Genomic DNA, 20,606 nt, shown 5'->3' on the forward strand with positions numbered 1-20,606 from the left:
TGCTGCTTTATTCAACTTAAAACTAAGGTCAAATATACGAATAAATAAATTAACTTAATAATTAGAATAGCAATTTATTTCAAAGCATCCATTAAGATTTGCCTACCACTCTGAAATTACTATAAATCAGGAGAGACAATATTGCGTGTTCAGGATGGAATTAGGTAATATTTTTTTACAAAGTTCGAACAACTTCACATAATTAATTTTCACATTATTTTGTCAAACAATACTTTAATTTTCCAATTTCAATCAGAAATGCAAAAATCATCCATACAATTCATCCTTATAAAATACAACATGTTTAAATCGCTCGTGTTATATTACTTTACCGCCGGTGTCAACGACATTCATTTTCTTATTTAATTTTATTTTACTTTATTTTTCAAAGAATATAATCTGCGTCTAAGGGTTAGCAATTATTATTAGTATTGTAGTTCAATTAGATATTTTCGATGTTCATGTCTTCTCGTAATAAAAGAGTCAATGATTAAATTTTCAACACATCGCATATCTTAAAACTGTTTAAATAAATAAATGAAAAACAAGCTGAGCATATCAACTTTAGATGATTTAGTATTTTCAAAATTTAAATTTGTACTTCTACCGTTTATTAGACGATAGTTTTTTAACTCCAGATCATCATTCTTCCCTCAGTTACCATTTCCTCTGTTATGAAATTTAAGAAAATTGCTCCCTCAATTACCAAATTAACCCTAGTAGCGTTTTCGTCCAATTCTAACTTAACAAAATGGAAACAATTCAACCAAAAGGTTTGCAAACCAGCCCCCGACGGCCAAAAACGTTACTTTTATCATTATTTCAATGCCTCATCAACAACATACGAATAAAGTTGAACTCTTCAATGCTACAAATAAAATATAAGCTAAATGAAAACCTCTCAAACCAGAAAAAATGCTACCCTCCTCCATTTTGGAAGGGTTTTTAATCACCGTGATCGTAAAACTAGTGCCTTCGTGATGGGTATAGTGTTTCTTTTCTCCTTTAATTTATTTGTTTCTTCGTCTCTGTTGATTACGAATGCGTTGATCCTGATAGGCACTATAGTAATCGAGGCACCCGCTACAAAAGCTTTGATGAGTTTTTTCTTTTTTTTTTATTCGAGTGACTCAAGAAAAAGAAACAAACGAAAATATTTCTAACGAATAAACGTCGCCCAATTCCAACCAAGCCGCAATGAAAATTGTCTAAGCAAGAATAAACCGGCGGTTCCCTTTCATCGCGCTACACGAAATCACATTCTTTGTGTGTGTGTGTGTGTTTATTTTTTCATTTATATACGTATACATATTTGTATATAATGTTTTCTACCCAGCATCGAATTCAGAATGCAAATCCTTGATTCAAACATTCAACTACCACCCAACACTGAAGCTTTTAAATAACACCAAGCTCCATCTTAAGCCGTTTGTTCCATGGCTTTTGTCTGCAGTTATCGAAGTCCCACCAACAAAATATACATGTTTGTCTCTCACGTTCTTTCCACATTCTATTCGAATTCTATTCTATAGTTCGAATGAAGAAACCCATGAGAATGAGCTCACAAATAGTTTTATGCCATTCTTCTTTCATATTCTACCAAAGACTACGCATGTTGATGGAAGACATTTTATTCGATACTGCATAAATACAATGTGTGATCTGAGTTTTTGTTCCAAATGGTATACTTTATAAAACATTAATAACTTTTTCAGAAATTATTTTAATACGAAAAACTCGAAATAGCTCACGGCTGCCAATACTATCTGATTACTATCAAGTTATTGTTTATCCCCTAACTCTCAAAGTCCTTACAACGAGGGAATCTTTTAAGTGAATATGCAGTGTGTTAGTCAAAATATGTAACACTTAACTTTGATATCCTCTGATGGAATTTAAGAGCCAAGTAGAACAACAAAAATGTTCGAACCCAGAAATTACTACTAATACTAATTCAACAACTAGCGATTAAAACCTTTTTTATTAACTTATTGACTAACCCCTTCACAAAATACCGTATGCTTTTAAGCTCTCTGCATTACTTTCTTGACATTGCACTTAATTGACGAAATCGGTACTGTCTCTATTGGTCGTACTCAGCAGACTCTAGGGATGGATGCATTTATCGACGGCGATCTGCGATCGCTTTTTTACGATAACTTAAAACGGTTTTGAACATCGTAAACATACCATCTCAAATGTATTGGTTTGGCTCTTTCGGTGAACTCTTTAAATATACTTGGGACCCTAAACCCGACGGTGACGAGTTATAGCAACCCGTAGGTACATATGACAGCAATAAATGCCTTAACAACAATGCTCAAATCGCCAGGGCAGCTATATTGGTCAGATCGCTAGTAGTATTAATCAGTTTTATGATGCAAATAGAATAAATCTTCAACACTAGTTCCCAAAATGCTACTCATCCATTCATCATCAGATGTGACCATATTTGACCACCTACGACATTAGTAGTTCATAAAGAAGCGCCTGATAAAACGATTTTTCATTTCAGAAAAAACTGTCATAACAATCATATCTGAATTGCTGGATTCTCTAATAATTACACAACTCACTGTTCAACATTTAGAGTTAAGTAATACCAAATTTAAACAAACAAATTCGATACTTTACAGGCAAGTATTTGAGGACAGTTATTGTATTTCATTTACAATCCTTTAACATTTAAATTTGTAACATCTCCTTCAACATATCTTACAGAGTAAATGTATCAATAGTGGTGCAATTAGCCAACATAATTTTTTTTATTATAGGTAGAACCGTCGGGGCGTATCTATATTTATATTGGTGGTATTTGAAATTTCGATGTTTCAATTGAATATGATAGAAAGTCTGCTATTGTCGCTTGTTAGACAAGAGTTTTCTATATAACTGATATGTCCCATAGTGCCTCTACGGCTAAAACCAACCAAAACCAACGAAATTACACTCAAAGACCGCATATTCGCAAAAATCAACAAATTGCATATATTGCAATAGCATATTCTTGGAAACTTCATACAATTTTTATGATTTTCCTGTAATTGATAGCCTAAAAACAGAATACATTTTTATGAAATCTTAAGGAATTCTGCATAAAGTTGTAACCTGTTTGAAAAAGTTGAATAGTGAAGCCATTTTGTCACAGAATTAGGCCCCTTATGTTTCAAACGATTCGTAGAAGACCATAGAACATTTCGTATTACTTGAAATGTCTTTATTGCGTTTAGTTTGTAGTAAGGAAAGCATATTATTCCACTATCGCCACTATTGGTTACCAATCATAACATTTTCAATCCTAACCATATTTAGCATTCGTAAAAATTACACACGAGCTTTAATCGAATATATTAATCATGTACGCAAATCTTTCTTTTGATTTTTCTTCTTTATCGACACAAATCCTGGTATTTCTGACTCTCTTTAATTCTATTTCCCTAGGACCCTTATTTCCTTAATTTTATTTAATATTTATTTCCCTTAATTTTATCTCCCTGGAGGAAGGAAGATTGGTTTGGATGGGATTTTGAACCGTTCTTGTTGTGTGAAGACAGGCGCCGGTACCACCGGGCCGCGAATCTTTATTCAACCAAATTCTATTTTCAGGCGGTGCAGGCTGGTGGTAATTTCATGACAAGACGAAATGATAGATATTTGTAAATACTATATTGTTAGCCATTTAGCCATGTTAGCCATATTGTTAACCATCAATTATAGAAATAATCTATGAATTGATAATTTGAAACGTTCATTCCCTCTTATGTTCTACAATCATTGGCCTTTTTGATCCGCAGTAATAAGGCCACAGTTTATAAAGTGATGACATATTCTAGTTGATTCTAGGTGGATTGGTATAATCTGCGTTATCGATATTGTACATAATCAACACAAATAAATTTGACACCGTCATAAATGAACTTTTTTTCAGTATGGGGTTTGACTATTGTTTTCAAGAGCCATATTCATGTGATTGATTTTAATTATTCTTTGTACGTGTGCGTGATAGTACATCTGCGGGTAGTGATTATCTAAATTTTTGTGCATGAGAGTTACATGATAATGTGAAAAAGAGTTCTTCATATTCAATATTTCTAGATTTCGGGTACATATGCGTACACAGCGAATAGCTGCCGGGAACATTTAAAAATGCTTCACAAATCTTTGTTTAATTGGTTCTCCACAACGTCAAAAAGAAGTCAATATTGTTTTAGTTCAGATTAATAGAGAACAGCTCATTTTAGTTCTTGAATGTTGGTATAGAAATGTGGCTTCCACGTTGGAAAAATATACACATTACATTAAACATTCTAAACTATCGCATGTTCTCTCTAGAACACAAAAAACTTAAATGGTGGGAACCCTACACAAGCTGAAAGGAAAAAGATGAAGCTTATTTTCAAATGGTTCATAAATTTTATTCTGACATTTTTTCTGTTTCTCTCGTCAACAACAAATTCTTTTTTACGTTTTTGGTATTACTCCATTCCACCCTAATCCGCCGTAGTTTTCTTTTCCATTTTATTTTGCTTCGCCTGTCCAAAATATTCCTCTATCCTGGGGGACATACACACAATCTTGATACCATCCAAACGATGCTCTACGAATTGATTCACTTTATTCGAACTTCTGTCTTTTTTCGTATTTTATCTCTCTATCCCTCTCGATCTGTCTTCCTTTCTATTTTATACACCGTCTATATCTTAAGCATACTTATAGAAAAATTATTCAACGTAAAAATGTCAACAATCTTTCATTCATTAAAGTATAGCATATAGAAATAGAAATACATATCTTATAAATCTTTTTTCTATTATTTCCTGAAAAACACAAAGATTCGCCTCAAGATTCCAAAAATCTCTATATACATACAAACAACTACAACCTGCCTAAAGATTGTTGTTTATTTCAACTGTGGCTGGACATCTTCCCTTTCCCCTTTAAGCGATGGAGTCACATGTACCCCATAGTTAATTATCACCAAGATTGTTAGCTTTTGCTGAGAACATCATTCGGCTTCTTTGTTCGTTTGTTTTCATAAATTTGTGTACTAAAACAAACAAACATAGCAAGAAAATATTTTTTTCTGGTTTATTGGTAGCTAAACTTTCTAAAATTGAATTTATTTTTAATTTGGACTTGCTGATCTGATCGGATTGTAAATTTACCGGGCAATTTAGAACCCGTAGAGACACTTACAACTAACACTGCATAGTTCAACATTATTTGTAATAACTAGTTAATAATTATTTTATACTAGTTTTTCATCAACTCCTCTTCTAGGCCTTCTTGAGCAACTTCTTCCACGAATTACGATCTACTAAACCATGCCTGAGGGGACGGCCTCGACCCGTGAATTGGTAGCGGCGCCAGTCTTCACAAGACAGGAGCGGTCCAATACCTATCCGGACCAATCCTCCGTATACAGGACTGTCCAGGGGCGTGGCGGGGGGGGGGGGGGGGGGGTAAATGTTAAAATTAAAGAAATAACTGTCGGAGAGGAGGAGGGGGGTTTCGATGACCCTCAAATAAGACGAAGTGAATAGTGTGTAATTGAATGATGCCCCACAACTGTCTCGCTTTGAACAGGTTGAGCGTGGAGGAAAAGGTGGGGTACATATTGGAAAACTGATGACCGAACAGGGGGGCACACTTCTAGCGTACGATGAAAGTTTAAGCGTCGCTTTTACGGTAGTTTTCTGGCATAATTCAAACACTTTTTCCTAAAAAACAGCTTTTTTCGGGCACCGCATACGACGAGATGCTAGGTGGTCTTCTAATCCACCCAACGCGAATATCTTATCCGGCGAATCTAACGCCGCTGGTGAAGGAGACGTCGAAGATAGCTGACATGAAGGAAAGTATGAATTATTAGTATTAGTACCTTCTTCGCATGTTGCTATGGAGGTGATGTCATGAAGTGTCTTACAGCGAGCGCACCACCCCTATCCCACCCCCTCCCCCACTATTTAATCCTTACGAAACTAGTTCGATTATTGTCTTAAGAAATTATCGTGTGAGTTCATCTTCTACTGTCCCAAAATCTAATGTCTCTCTAGAGTGGTAGAGGGTAAGTGGCAAACGTAAACAAATTGAGTTTAAAGCATCTTTGGATTCTCCCATTCCCTGCTGTTAGCTATATTTGCAAAACTTCTTTTTATGCCCATTGTCACATGGTTCAATCTTTGTAATCGTTCAGGCCATCGCATAATTGGTCCAGTTTTCCTTGTAGTGTACTGTGTACCAGTGGCGGATCTAACGGTAGGCGGAGTAGGCGGCTGCCTAGGACCTCAAAGAGTGGGGTCCTCAAAAAAGGTGTTTAATAGGAAAAACTGTATGAATTGCGCCAGAAATGGGCCCGAAATGCGTCGTTTTAACGCTCTCCGGGTACGGGGCCTCTCGAGAAAGTAGCAAACTACCCTCCCCCCCCCCCCCCCCCCCATCCCGGTCAACAGTTATATGTTCAGGAAAACCCACCCACCACCCCCCCTCTCCCGTTTAACCAGGCCAAACGAGAAGGTTCTGCCCCCCCCCACCCCTCCCCCAACCACGCTTTTGCTTCATCTCATCATGCTTCATTTGAGGGACCTCGAAGGTGCCCCCTTCGGTCAGTAATTTCATTTAAATTTCATCATGATAAAATGTACGGCCCGAGCGTTCTTCCGATAAATAAAAAAAAAAGAAATGTTATTTTGAAATTTGCAATCTATGACTTGTTTTCAGCATCCAAATCTCCGTAAAATGTCAAGTTTTTAAAATACGCGTATCTCCAAATCCTCGTGAGTTGAGAACCGCGTAACTCGGGTATTGACTGTAATTATATTGCTTCTTCGGGTCATTGAGTGTTCTGTTTTTCTCTCTCAAATCCTGTCCATTCCTCCTTTCCATTCGTTCCTCTCTAGAATTCTTTGCCTTCGCTCTGTTCTCTCAACTCCTTCTCGACGTATGAGTTACGACTCATCACATCCTTTCGTACACTGTGAAGGTTTTTTTTGCCTTCTTTCGTTTTCATTACCATTGTTTGGGTTTATTATCATTATTGTACATTTACTTGTTTGCGTCAGGAGGTTTAAATAAAAATTGCTCAAACTGGGGTAAAGGGTAAAGGAATTGAGGATAAAAGAGTCAAAGCATTAAGGACATGAAAGCGGGACCAAAATAAAACGCAATACGATTGTGAGTGGGAGTTTCGCATTCTTAACGGGTCTAGACCAACTATACGACAACAATAGAGATAGAAGAATGCAACAAAGATTTTTTTTCTTGTACATTTACACTTTCTATACTATCAATCGCTGTCAGACTTGGGGCGACCCGGTGGCATGATGGTAGCGAAGCCGGTCTTCACACGAACGGACCGGACCAAAATCCCATTAGGGCCAATCCCCCGTAGCAAGGACTGACTATCCGGCTACGTGGTAAAATAAGTCGATACGGCCAGGCCGTTCTAACGAAAAAATAAATAAATAAATAAAAAAATCGCTATCAGACTTGCATGTAATTAAATTATCAAAACATATTCCAGTACTAAGCGAACCTAGCTAGTTTACTAATTTGTAACGGTCATTAGGACAAGAGTCAAACAAATATGTAGTGATTCAGTGTAATGATCGGCGAAAACGTCCCCGCTATCCAATTCACGTAGCTTTGGGTTGTTCGCTCAACAGAAAAAAATCCTGTCACGATGGAAAAATTTTCAAAGGTGGTTGTACTCACAGGTACCAAACGTTACATACAAGTGTTGGGTAACTCTCAATTTTACCCAAAGTTACTCCGGCACATCTGGAGTCAGCTCTTGATGAACTCCGGGTAACAGTAACAACAAACAACTTCCTAAGGACAAGAACCTAACCTTGCAGTAAAAATCCTCTGAAACCCCAACCTGCGTTTACAATCTGTAGTAAAATAACAAACAAAAAAAACAACTAAAATTATGCAAAATTTCTATATAAACTTTTGTTTTGATAAAAGCAGGAAGATTATCAAACTCTCTCAGAAATGACCAAAGAATAGCATAGAAATACCAACGAAAAGCTTTTAGAAACTTCAAAGAAGCCCAAAAACTCAAAGTCAAAAATTTATAGAAAATTACTTAATAACTTGTGGAAAATTCGTTGGGAAGCTTCACAAAGGTCAATGCAGCACAATGCGAAGAAACATACTAGAAATCTTATGGAAATCTAAGAAAAACTCATTTAAAAACTATTTTAAAACCCATGGAACACTGCAGAAGATATCCGATGATCCGGCGTTGACTTCAGCATTGATTCCGATATCGACTTCAAGTAACAAGACAAGTACGCTGCTTTTACAAAAATCTCTTTGATTCCGTGAAAATTGGAGAATCCAAATTAACAAAAATCAAAAAACAAAATTACAAAAAAAGTCGCAAGAGTGCCTTATTTATTATTAATATTTGTTATTTACTAATTATTTCCTGGCAGTGTCGCCCCCCTAGAAAGAATAATTTTCACAATTAATAGCATGTGGGCAAAAGATAAGTCGTGTTGTAAGATGGAAATGAAAGCAATGTAAGCAACTTTTTTATTTCAATGTTGAATGCGATTTACTACGAAAAGTTTATTGTTCAGCTAAATACGAGTTCTGCGTAGAAAAAGCACCTTCAACATCCAAGTAAATTTGTATTTGTGCTTGTTATTTGTTCATTGCTCCATTTTGAACATTAAAGGACAATGTTATATGAATTCGCGTCTTCTTAGAATATATCCCTTGCCCCTTTTTTCTATAAGTCTCGGTTTTTCATAAACTCCGTCTGGCCAGCCTATCCATAATGTCCTGATATTTCGTGCGCGTGTCACTAATAATGTCGATCCATTGTGCTTTTTTAAACTTTTTTTAACATATTTCGTCGTTTAACGTATATCGTCATCATCATTCAAACAATGATAACAATGATAACAGTACATCGTAAGTAAGAACATAATACAGCTCCTCCCCGCTTTACACTATCTTTATCTTTGGGACCGAACGCTTAAGCATATATCAATTTTTTGCATATATCAAATTTCCTTAGACATATCATATTACTCTTCATACTTCTCTTCATATTAAAGGGTTGAAATAAAAACATGTAAAAGAGGTCAAAGAAAGTTTCGTAGTTGATTTGAATGAATTCAAAATTAATTTGGAATTTCCAACTTGAAAATTAAGTTCTGCATGCAAAACTCCGTAAAATGTCAATTTTTTAAAATCCGCGTATCTCCGAATCTGCGTAAGTAGAGAACCACGTAACTCGAGTATTGACTGTAATCGGAAAACCTGTGATTCTATTCTATTAAAAGGTTCCATTAGACTTGATATACCCTTTCAATATAATTTGAGCGATTCCAACTTTGCACTAGTCAATACGCTTTATCAACAACCAGACCAGACACCATGCGGTATAATAAATTTCTTTTTTATTCGCAATTTACTCGCTGAAGAAGATACTTCCGCACGTACTCTCTTTAACGTCGAAAACATTTTTGACATGTCGACTGAAACATTCGAACATTCTGTACCTTTCTAAGGGTGAATTTGTTTAGTGGAACCAAACAAAATGTCACCCAAATTAAAATAGTAATGATATTAATTGCTAGCAAATTAAACTAGGGAGTCAATACATACTAAAGTTGGGTGGAATGGAATAAATCTGTACAGTTCGATCAGTTCTTTTAAATGAACGAACGAACGCCATTCGTCAAGTTATGTAATTGCACTTCGCAAATAGCAAAATATCAGTATATACCTGTATACCAAAAGGTCAGTTGAGTTATGCTCATGATAAAAATAATTAAACAAACTTTTGAGCAGGTCGAATAGTATGTAATGCAGGTAGAACGGTTTGTAACGCAGGTCGAACGAGTGGTAACGAAGTTAGGGAACATATAGGGGAAATGAGCAAACATATAGGGGATTTTTTCCAAAAAAAAGAGCAATCTCTCGATTGTTATCATTCGTTTTTGGTTTTCAGTTGGTCTTAAGTTTGTTTCGGCGATGTTGAAGTTGAAATTTCGGCGACAAAATCACAACCTAGAAGATTATTAATGAATAAATTCCCACAGCCATCTTTTTTACTGTACAAACTCCACCTTCAATCGAATTCTAAAAATGATGTGTCTTTTCTTTAATGTTCAAAGGTAGGCAAGGTAAAGGATTCTGCACTTCTCCACAGAAAACTTTTAACAAAAAAACATCATCTCAACAGCAAAAAAGGTTAAAATTTGCCTGAAAAAGCCGAGCATATTTATGACTGGATTGCTCAAATCTTATTCGCGTAGCTTGGTTCTGAAGGTGTTCTACAGTATCAGTTACAAAGCACTTTGTTTAACCTTCCTGTAACCTTACAAAAGCAAGTGACAGAGTTGTGACCAAGACCTTAGACATTTCTATTCTTTCTGTGCTATGTCAATCAAAGCAGTTCATCAACAATTTGTATGGTTGAAAAGCGATGTCGTTTAACTCATTGACAATTATTTCACTGATCGGTGGACAAATTGATGTAGTAAAAACATGCCGAAATTGAAACAAACCGATGACAATGCAACCAAAACCGAGTGATAACAATCGATAGATTGCTTCAGACAGATTGAAAATTCCCCCAAACGGTTCAAATCTTCCCTTATATGTATTGAACGAGGTTGAGCGAATCATATGAACGAGAGAAGATATGAGATGCATATATTTTATGACAGTCAAAAGAACGGAAAATCTGTACCGTTCGTTCAGTTATCTTCAATGAACCAATCAGTTCGCCCAAGTTCCAGCAATCTATCAATGCTTTTCCCATCTGTAATACATGCGATTTTAAATCAATTTAAAATAAAATTATATTAAACCCACATCAGCCGAACCTTTACCTTATTTTAGGTCTCATTAACGTTCCGTTGACGAAAACAAGTGATAACTAGTCGTTAATCTTTTCAACCTAGTGTCTTTTTAATCAAAAATTTGTAAATGAGCAACAAAATGCAATCGATAAATCTATATTGCAAGAAATATATATACACAGTACATCAGAGCAGATAGAGTGCTATGAAAATCATTTTAAATGTAATTGCAACTGTAATATGCAAAGATTATCCCTATCACGTTCAACACCGTTTCAAAAATCGAACTGTTCGACATATATATTATATATAAATATACCGTCACATTAAAAATATTATTCAATCAAATCAAATTAATTAACTCAATGTCAACCCGGGTTTATCAATTTCTTTGTTTGTTTTTTGTGACTTTGTTTTTTATCTAATCATATTTTTTTTATTTGTTTCGGTTATGATTGCTTTGATATTTCAGAGCAGATATTTCAATATCCCTAATGCAATGAATAATGGTGGATCTAGGCTAATAAAAATCATTTCGCTTAATTTTGATCGTTATTGCATCAATCGCTACTAACTTATTGTCTACTTTCTATTTTAGTGATAGTACTAGAATATGCGATTGGTAATGATAATTCCGCTGGTGAATCTTCAGCGTCAGTACGCACACCAGATGGCGATGAAGTAATTATACTGCACAGGTGATGTGTTTTATGGCGCTTAAAACTGCTTCCATCCAAAAATCTATCACCACAGTTATCACACGCGAACGGACGCTCCCCTGTGTGTATACGTCTGTGTACTGTTAGCTGACCGCCCTGACTGAACCGTTTCTCGCAGAATTCGCAAACATATTTCTTTTCACCTAAAATAGTTAACATTTGATTAGTAATATCAACAGTGTAGCAGCTAACAATAGAATAGAATTAACCGAAAAGTAAAATCAAATATCAAATAAGGTTCACAGTGTCGGGAGGTTCTCAACTCTCTACCCTTAGTTGCATAGAGTTATCGATTGAGCGTTCTTAATTATCATTAACAAAATATAAGTTGTTTAAGGTGTCGCTCAGCGCTACACACATTATAAATACTTATTTTTCGTGCCATGGCTTGCGTATGGCGACAATCAATGAATATAGATCGATTTTTCTCAATAGACCCTTGTCAATACTGTTGTTGTTGTGTTTATACTAACCTAACCTACTAACTAACTAATGTATGTTTGTACTAACCAGTATGAGTTGTTAGATGCTTAGCAAGGTTCGAGCTGGATGTAAATTGTCGAGTGCACACCTTACAGTTGTACGTCTTATATTTCTTTCCAGTAGGGCCAGCTTCCGGGGGCATTGCTATAGACTGGGCATTGGGTATGTACAATTTACTTTGAGGATTGAAGTGGGATGTATAGTGCCGACGCATTTCCTTCTTATCCACGAATCCCTTCTGACACAACTGGCACGAGAAGGGACGTTCGCCTGTATGTATACGACGATGAATCGTCAAGGAACCCTTCTGTGTAAAGGTTTTGCCACACAAATCACACATGTACGGCACCGGCTGATCGGCATGCATCTTTATGTGGCGCATTAGATTTTTATGATGCTTGAAGATGCGATTACAAACATTGCACGTGATTATGCCCGGCAGTGTATGACGAAATTCGTGTTCAACCAGTGATTCTGCCTCACGAATGATTAAATCACAATACCGGCATTTCCTGTCGGACATATCTGCTTCGTGTTCGACTTTCACGTGTTGCAGAGCTATGGAAAGGCTATCGAAGGTTTGTGCACAAAGTACACAGTAACACGATTGATTAGCTTCCGGACCGAAGCAGCTGAGTTTATGTTCCTTTAGCACCTGACGAATCCGAAAACACTTTCCGCAAACCTCACAAATAAACGGTTTCTCTTCTGAATGGGTTCGACGGTGATCGATCAATTTGCTTGTTTCCTTGAATTGTTTACAGCAAACATCACATCTGTAAGGACTATTTTCATCGTGATTTCGTTTCTCGTGCATAGTCAGCGAGGAAGATTTGCTAAATACTTTGCCACAATATTTGCATTCGAATTTGTTTTCCAGCGTGTGCACATTTTGGTGGCGCCGTAATGTACTTAGCAATGTATACGAACGATCACAGCTCTGACACTGAAATCGTTTTTGTCCATCATTTACTATAACTTTTGTATCGTGTATTTCAGATTGGATTTTAGCTTCCTGCAGCTCATCCGAATGTTTCTCTTGCACGTGTTCACGCTCCTCATGATGCTGACAGTCAGCTAATGTTGCGAAACGCTTCTCGCAGTAGACACACTTAATGGCCAGTCCGGCAGCATGCTGACGAAGATGTTCCCTTAGGACTCTTGTTGAATTTATCATCTTGTTATCACATTTTCCGCACTGATACGGCAACCAATCCGAGTGCATTCGGACATGTTCATTAAGATCTTCGCGCGATTTACCAACGAAATCATTACAGATGTAACACATCAACTCTCGCTTCAAGTACTCTTCATCGCTCGATTGTTCTACGTGTTGTTTTTTTTCATGCTTTTCTAGATCATACTTTTTCGTAAACTTTTGGGCACAGTAACGGCACACAAAGCGTCTGTGCTTTTCCGCATCAATTTCGTATTGTAATTGATGTACATTACGCATATGTCTACTAACGGCTTGACCACAAGAAAATCGGGCTGGGCAATAGTGGCAGCGTCGCTTCAACGTCATATCATGCTGCTGATAGTGCAAATTTAAACGATGTAAATCGGTAATCGTCTTCGAAACACATATTTTACAATTGAATGGAATTTCTTTTACGTGCTCTTTTTGAAGATGTTTGTGCAGTTCTGCTCGTATCGTAAATCCTTTTCGACAAATATAGCACTGGGTTGCATCTTCCTTTTCCATTTCATCTGTTCCGGTACATATTCCATCTGTTTGATAAATGCGACTTTTTCGCCGCTTGCTGGTAGAAGAAACGAACCATTCCTCTAATAGTTCTGGTTGTTTGTTGCGTGGTCTACCAGCCTTCCGACATTTTGGCTGTTGATCTATACTCAATGTATCTTGGACAACATTTATGTGAAAACCTCCATTTTCCGGAAAATTGGCAGAAATTGGGCTCTGTTTTGAACTTTGGACTGCGTTGTCGTGCGAAGGCTTCTGGTTAACATTTTCTGGGCAATCTTCATCATATGTCTCTTTACTAATATCATTTTTCTGCCGAAATGCAACTTTTACTGTGGGTATAGTTTCATCTACGCACCATTCCTCTCTCTTTTCATTCGTGTGTTCCTTCTTATCAGAGCTCTCTTGTGATGCATGATCTTCAGTACAATCAATCATACTGTTTTGCTCACAATACCCTTCAGTCGGGTAGGTTTCAGATGATTCCTCGCTCGGATAATGTTCACTCTCCGGTTCGATCTTAATTTCCACATCTTCGTTTACAAACGCTTGCGAAAGAAATTCTGAATTTGCTCCAGAATCTAGCGGGTTAAAGTTCGATCCCTCTATATCATCTTCCTGTTTGACAATGTAGATCTCTTCCACTTCATTGTTCGATGGGATGATATGACTGTAATAATATGTAAAATAGCGGGAATGATGGTTATTGTTTATTTGCAATTTCATAAATAGACGAATAAAACAAATCCTACCGAAGCAGCATTTTTTTCTGTTTTGACTTTACTGCGACCACACAACTCTTTATGAAAACACACACACCCACCGCTGAAAGCGCTACATGAATGAAGCACAGACGGTCTCGCACTCAAGATTAATACAATCTTTTCTCGAATTACGTGACACTCGAGTTCACGACCCGAATTCGAGACACGTACAGTCATTTCCCGAGTTACGCGAATCTCAAAATATTAACAGTTCATGTAATTTCTACAGACAGCCCCGCTAATATAGCGGGCCGCTTTAATCCGGGAAAGATCAACGTAACTCGAATTTCCTCGTATGTCGAATCTTGATGCAAAATCGCTTATATTTCAAGGTTACCGAGTTGACTTCGTTCTGCATTTATTCATCAAAGCAGGCGACGTTTTGAAAGAATACTGTCGATACCCGAGATACGGTTAATGCGATCCAGAAAAATCCGCGTATCTCGAATATCCGTGTATCTCGAGTTTCCTCTCTCGCTATCACTGTTTTATATCGTATGAAGGGTTCAAACGGTTTTCAGTAAGAAATTTTACTGAAACGAGATTCGAAAATTTGTTGTGTAGCTCTTCGTCGAGAAAGATCCAGTCCATGCCAAGCTTGTTAAAATTTCACCATAAATAGTAACTGCATTTAAATGTAATGCAGTGGTTTATAGGACACTTCAATTTTCATTTAGAACACAAAAAATGCAAATTTCGAAACAATTCTATTAAAACCATTTTCATTGCATTTCCAGAATCACGCCACGCCATACATACTATAGACAATGAATGTGGTCTAAGTTACCGACCTCGAATTTATCAAGACGCAAGCACCAGTAATGAGCTTTAATGAGGGAGCCCCTTGAAGCTAGATTCATCTACCGTACCACCGAAGAGCCTTACAGAAAGCAGAAGAATAAATTATACTCCTAATAAAAAAAATCATTTTTACCTTGCTGTTTTATTCTCTTCGTCCAATTTTACATTTTACAGTCTTTACAGTAGGCTATCAAATGTCTCATATTTGTTTTGTTCGAGACGTAACATATTACACTAGGAAACATTTGTTCCCCATTTGCCGCATCGCTAGGACTTGGAAACGATACAGATAATTTGCTACCCTGCTTGTAGTGTGAGCGCTCATTACGGTTCTTGGTGGAGCTGTGTTGGACATATTTTCCACAAATCTCACGCTTATAAGGTTTCTCTCCAGTGTGTATCCTTCTGTGGGTCTTATCAGATTTTAGCTTCATATCACAATACCTACATTTGCCGCCTGTGAACCTGCACGGCGAATGCGATTCCAAGACATGTTTGGTAAACAAATGGTCGCTGGGAAACACACGTCCACAATGTTCACATCGACCATCTTGAGCAGGGGCAATCTGTTTGATAGCGCACTTTGCGGTATGTTCCTTAAGGAGCGACTTTAAACGAAATCGCATCATGCAATGGTCACACTGAAAAGGTTTTTCTCCTGTGTGAGTGCGTCTATGTTCAATCAAACGGATTGTTTCCTTGAATTCTTTACCGCAGTCGCCAAATTTGTACGGAATATTGTTCAAATGGGAAAGTTCGTGCTGTGAGACAGGATGTTTTTCTGAAAAATTTGCCACAAACTTTACATATGAACTATCTATTTCCGGTATGAACATTTTCATGTCTACGTAAAGTGCTCAAAAGTGAATACGACTTGTTGCAGAAGGAACAGTTGTATCGCAATTTTTCATTGCTGTTATTCTAGTTTACTGAGCTCGTCATATCCCTCCGAAATTTCATTGTCTTCATCGAGTTGTCTACTATTGCTCAATTTTACAATTGAAACCTGGTTAATATACCCGAAGCTGTTGTCGCAGCTATGGTGAAAAATTGTTGGCGTAGCCTAGCGGCATTCGGTTCTGTTTTCCTATTTACAATGATTGTATTCTCGATGCATGGAGTAACGCATTTTTCAGCAGTATCATGTGTATCATAACCAGGTTCATACACATGATACCGCTCCCGGCTCCGGTTACCGTTAGTTTCGTTTATAAAACTCGAACAATACGACTTCACATAGTAAATTGCTTCCACAGCATTACTGCCGGTTATAAATTGCCTGCAATGATATCAAAATAAAATCTTGTATTTATTCCCGTGTATTGCATATGCAATACAAATCGGTTCAACAGGTTTGCTCCATGTTTCGTACTTACCGAAGAATCATTGCCTATGCTCTCATTTGCACGCTTGCAACTTCCCTACATAAATCGGCTGATATTCCTATTCTGTTATTGTAGGCATACAAATTGGAGGAGACCGAAATATTACCGCAGAAAATGGTGATAACCTATCGCAACAGTAATTCGAAGAGTCTGTGTGCTAGAGCTTTGGTTAATTGTTGTATTTTTCTTGTTGTTCATTTTAGTTTGACTTTTTGTGTCCAAAAGCCAAACCAGCCAAAGCGAAGACCAACATACATAAAAGTGAGATGTACCTAAGTGGGATACATTTTCGGTAGAGCCCAGACCCAAATTTCAAAAACGAATGAAAATTTACTGGTGTGTAATAAAGAATTTTGAAATATCATTGCACTCTTTCCAAACATGGGGAAATTATTTTAAAATACACTTTACTTTTGCTACCCAATTTCAATGAAAATCATAATGTCATGCTGTGAATAGCTGTCAAGATCCTCTCCGACTTGTGTGCACCTTGGAGAATATTTATAAAATCGAAAATGTCAAACGGTTAATTAAAACGTAAACAAAAAGAACGCCACCGTTCGATAAGTTGCAAATATCAAATATTTCGCCTACAAAATGCATAAAGCATCCCAGGTTGATAACAAATTCATCGATAACCATCTGAGAAGATGTGCTAAAGTGCTATTTCCCGCTGTCCCTTTGCGGGTAAACATCGACAGTGTTGGAATACGTAAACCGCAAATGTTTTACACGATTGTTGAACAGATTGATCTTCAAAATCTCATAGTATGTTTCAGTTTACTTACGTTGTGTTCGGAACAATTGAGTGTAGTAAATAACATTCTTGTATTTCTGTGTTGCTATTTTTCCAGCAAATAAGAATGACACAAGTAAACGATCATTCCAGAATGTTCGTTAGCACCATTGACACCGCAGCATACGAACAGATAAGAACCGAACAATCCTTACATGTAACATTCCAAGGGTTCGTCGATCATCTGATTAAAATTCTTGATAGTTGCAAAAGGGAAGAATTACATCTAGCTCTAGATACGGAAAACAATTGCCATATGCTGCAAATCTTTGAAAAGAGCTCATTCAAAAATTTAACGCATTTGTTACTTGCAATGAAAAACGCACCAACCGATACTGTCCTTTTTCACATAAATCAATCACTTCAAATGCTTCAAGAACAGACCTCTGCATATACATCCCAAGTGCAGAAGTACCAGATCGAGATGAGTTCCAAAGATGATGCCATCGGAAAACTGCAAGCAGAAATTACGTCGTTGAATGGGAAATTAAGGGAACAAGAAAACATGATTTTCAACAGAAACTCTGAAGAAGTTACTCGTCTGCATCAAACGATTAAACATTTAACTGAAAACAAAGATGCGGAAGAAAAGCGGTTGAAATCTATACTTCACAGCATGCAAGAGAAAATTGACCAATTAACACAGGAAACTTATGACCGCACAGAACGTATGGTGCAGGAAACAAAACGTTTTGAAATCATACGAGAAGATAATATAAAGCTCCGTAGTCAAAATGCGCAAATCAAGGAAGAATTGGAACGAATACAGGCTAACGTTTCATCACAACAAAGCCGAGAATCTAGATCAGAGATCACTATTGCAGAATTAAGGCGTCAAGTGGGGGAACTGCAGAGCAAACTAAAGATATCCCAAAAGCAAAGGTCCGAATTGGAAGCTGAATTAGAAGCGGAGAAAAATATATGCCACACTAAAAAGCATGCATTGCAGCTGACGACCGACGAACTAGCAAATGCGTCTTCGGTTATCAATAACCTCAACAAGGAGAATGTTAAATTGCAAAGCAAAATCGATCTACGTACTGAAATAGCGATGCGCCAAGAGAAAATGTTGCTGGAGAAAGAAAAACAAATAATGGAACTAAGTAATACGGTAGCAGCGATACAGCAGGAACACGAAAAGAATAAATCTTGTAATGAAGAGTATGCAGAAACGATCAGACGCATCAAAGAAACAACGGATTTAATAGAGGAAAAGTACCGAAAAAGTAAGTATTTGCGGTTGATTCACTAAACAAAACTGATTTGGAAACGATATGTAATTAAGCAATGTACTTTATGTAATGTGTATTTTATGTTACAGAAATTAACGACTTGATACTGCGAATCACAAACAGTCAACCTGTTGAAGCAACATCTGTATTAAGTTGTCAAGGAAGATACTTTCGACCTCATAATAGAGTAGAATAAACAATCATTCTTCGTACTGAATGCTTACCAAGTGAATGTAAAAAAAATCAGAATCTTTCATTGGAACCTTTTCAGGAATTACCTAATATACAATTATTGTGATGACTGCATTGTTGAATAGTTGAATATTTATATCTTTATTAATGTTCTGGATTATACGTTTCTTGAAGTGTTACAGATGCAGCAGACGCTGCAATATTTACAGCTTGAAGTATGTCCTGCTCCTGTCCGGCTTTCAGCCGCTCGCGTATCAGTTCTGCGATAGCTTTTTGCGTTCTACGTTCTAATTTTTCCAACTTTTTAGAAACGTCTCTTTTCAGATCCCAGTCAGGTTTCCGCGGGGCAAGATTAACAATATCGATCTCTTCAATAACGATCGGAGTTTTCATCATTTGTAGATGTGTACCAACCTCCTTTTCGACAACCCCGGCGTGATCGTCCATTGGCATGAGTTCGGGAAATTCTTCAGTTTCTGGCTTGTAATTTCGAAACACAGGCCTGCAACGAAAGAAAATGACACACATTGTAAAAATAAGCACTCTGTTAGGATTGAATCGGCGTTCACTTGATAGCATAAGTAACTACTCACTTTGGGACAGTTGTACCTTCGTCGTTGATTCTGCTGTAATGTTCCTCATGTGTTCGCTTTCCTCGTAGTTCCCGCAGACGATTTTTACGCTTGAGGGCTTCCGCCTCCAGTTTTCCTGTCGCTGCTGCCATTTGAAGATAAATTGCAACAATCGCTTAATTACAAACGCAATGCTTGCTTATTACAAGAAAAAAAAGTTCTTTCGTTTTATGATATTATAACAATAAATGAATTAGAAAACAAATAAAGAAGAAAATTGACATTTGTTGTCATATTGAAAGCGGTAACGGGCTGATTTCACGCACTCAGTATGCCATGAAACTCAACAGTCGACCTTGTCATATTTCATACATGAACTGTTCAACAGCTAGGCAATTGTATCAAAACCAGTCTTCGTGTTATGATATTAACGTGAATTGAAGCTACAATATGTTTGTGTTTTGTGAACTGTGCCACGAACAGCGAACAACGGGCGAGCTAGAATTCTACATAACAACTTGTAGCCATATATTTTGTCGTAAATGTTCATCAATCGCGAAGGAGTGTCCGATTTGTGCGAAACCGTGCCGAACTACACTAATGAATAAGGACTTGCCGTTGAAAGTAAAGGAGTGCTTCATGAACCAGGAAGACCAACTGGGTAAAATAGGAAAAATTTATCAATTCCAAAACAGCAAAATGGATCACTTTATAGAGGCCAACTGGAGTGTATTCAAGGAGTACGAATCAAGAAAACAGCGCTTTCAGAAGCTGGAGAAGATGTATGAAGCATATAAAAAAGGAATCGATGAGGAACAGAATCTTATCATTCAGTTGCAACAAAAGCAAAAGGAAAACGTAAACCACGGTAACGTAACAAACTTTGAAGATAACGCCAAAGAAGATTTCTTTTAAAATGCAAGCTCTAGCCGTACATCACGATTCTAAAGCTGAAATGTTGGAGAGCAGATCCATTGATACTGTTAAACTTTGTACACATTAAAAGCCAGTTTCAAACAAAACTTTACGTTGTATACGATTTTCACCTTTTTTTTTTGTTTTACTCGAATATCCCGACACCCCTGCTCAACCGCTACAGTTAGCCAATGTTTGCGCAATGCCTGCGGAAAG

At 37.0% G+C, this 20,606-nt stretch overlaps 4 protein-coding genes across 4 annotated transcripts; 2 read left to right on the forward strand and 2 right to left on the reverse strand.

The window, feature by feature from the left end:
* Window positions 1–11,401: 11,401 nt before the first annotated feature.
* LOC128718148 (zinc finger protein 420-like) lies at window positions 11,402–14,496 on the reverse strand. Its single transcript, XM_053811820.1, has 3 exons — window positions 14,486–14,496; window positions 12,056–14,403; window positions 11,402–11,688 (listed from the first exon to the last, which is right to left on the reverse strand). The coding sequence occupies exons 1-3, from the start codon at window positions 14,494–14,496 to the stop codon at window positions 11,402–11,404; spliced, it is 2,646 nt and encodes an 881-aa protein (XP_053667795.1).
* Window positions 14,497–17,202: 2,706 nt separating this feature from the next.
* On the forward strand, window positions 17,203–18,907 carry LOC128708336 (spindle assembly abnormal protein 6 homolog). Its single transcript, XM_053803310.1, has 3 exons — window positions 17,203–17,451; window positions 17,538–18,705; window positions 18,801–18,907. The coding sequence occupies exons 1-3, from the start codon at window positions 17,281–17,283 to the stop codon at window positions 18,905–18,907; spliced, it is 1,446 nt and encodes a 481-aa protein (XP_053659285.1). The 5' UTR covers window positions 17,203–17,280.
* Window positions 18,908–19,047: 140 nt separating this feature from the next.
* LOC128718150 (coiled-coil domain-containing protein 12) lies at window positions 19,048–19,627 on the reverse strand. The gene is made up of 2 exons (XM_053811821.1): window positions 19,497–19,627; window positions 19,048–19,405 (listed from the first exon to the last, which is right to left on the reverse strand). The coding sequence occupies exons 1-2, from the start codon at window positions 19,625–19,627 to the stop codon at window positions 19,048–19,050; spliced, it is 489 nt and encodes a 162-aa protein (XP_053667796.1).
* A 298-nt stretch (window positions 19,628–19,925) lies between these two features.
* Window positions 19,926–20,390, forward strand: LOC128709322 (RING finger protein narya-like). The gene has a single exon (XM_053804309.1). The coding sequence runs from the start codon at window positions 19,926–19,928 to the stop codon at window positions 20,388–20,390; it is 465 nt and encodes a 154-aa protein (XP_053660284.1).
* The last annotated feature ends 216 nt before the right edge of the window (window positions 20,391–20,606 follow it).

Source organism: Anopheles marshallii, chromosome 2 (genome assembly GCF_943734725.1).
Source record: "Anopheles marshallii chromosome 2, idAnoMarsDA_429_01, whole genome shotgun sequence".
Classification (NCBI taxonomy): domain Eukaryota; kingdom Metazoa; phylum Arthropoda; class Insecta; order Diptera; family Culicidae; genus Anopheles; species Anopheles marshallii.

Excerpts from the sequence above, each read along its gene's own strand:
- LOC128718148 (XM_053811820.1), bottom strand. Across the intron at positions 11,689-12,055 it reads GCATCTAACAACTCATACTG|GTGAAAAGAAATATGTTTGC; the intron begins GTTAGTACAAAC and ends TAACTATTTTAG.
- LOC128708336 (XM_053803310.1), top strand. The coding sequence starts at position 17,281 with ATGCATAAAGCATCCCAGGTTGATAACAAATTCATCGATAACCATCTG. Across the intron at positions 17,452-17,537 it reads TTGATCTTCAAAATCTCATA|CAAATAAGAATGACACAAGT; the intron begins GTATGTTTCAGT and ends CTATTTTTCCAG. Across the intron at positions 18,706-18,800 it reads AGAGGAAAAGTACCGAAAAA|AAATTAACGACTTGATACTG; the intron begins GTAAGTATTTGC and ends TTTATGTTACAG.
- LOC128718150 (XM_053811821.1), bottom strand. The coding sequence starts at position 19,627 with ATGGCAGCAGCGACAGGAAAACTGGAGGCGGAAGCCCTCAAGCGTAAA. Across the intron at positions 19,406-19,496 it reads GAAGGTACAACTGTCCCAAA|GCCTGTGTTTCGAAATTACA; the intron begins GTGAGTAGTTAC and ends CTTTCGTTGCAG.
- LOC128709322 (XM_053804309.1), top strand. The coding sequence starts at position 19,926 with ATGTTTGTGTTTTGTGAACTGTGCCACGAACAGCGAACAACGGGCGAG.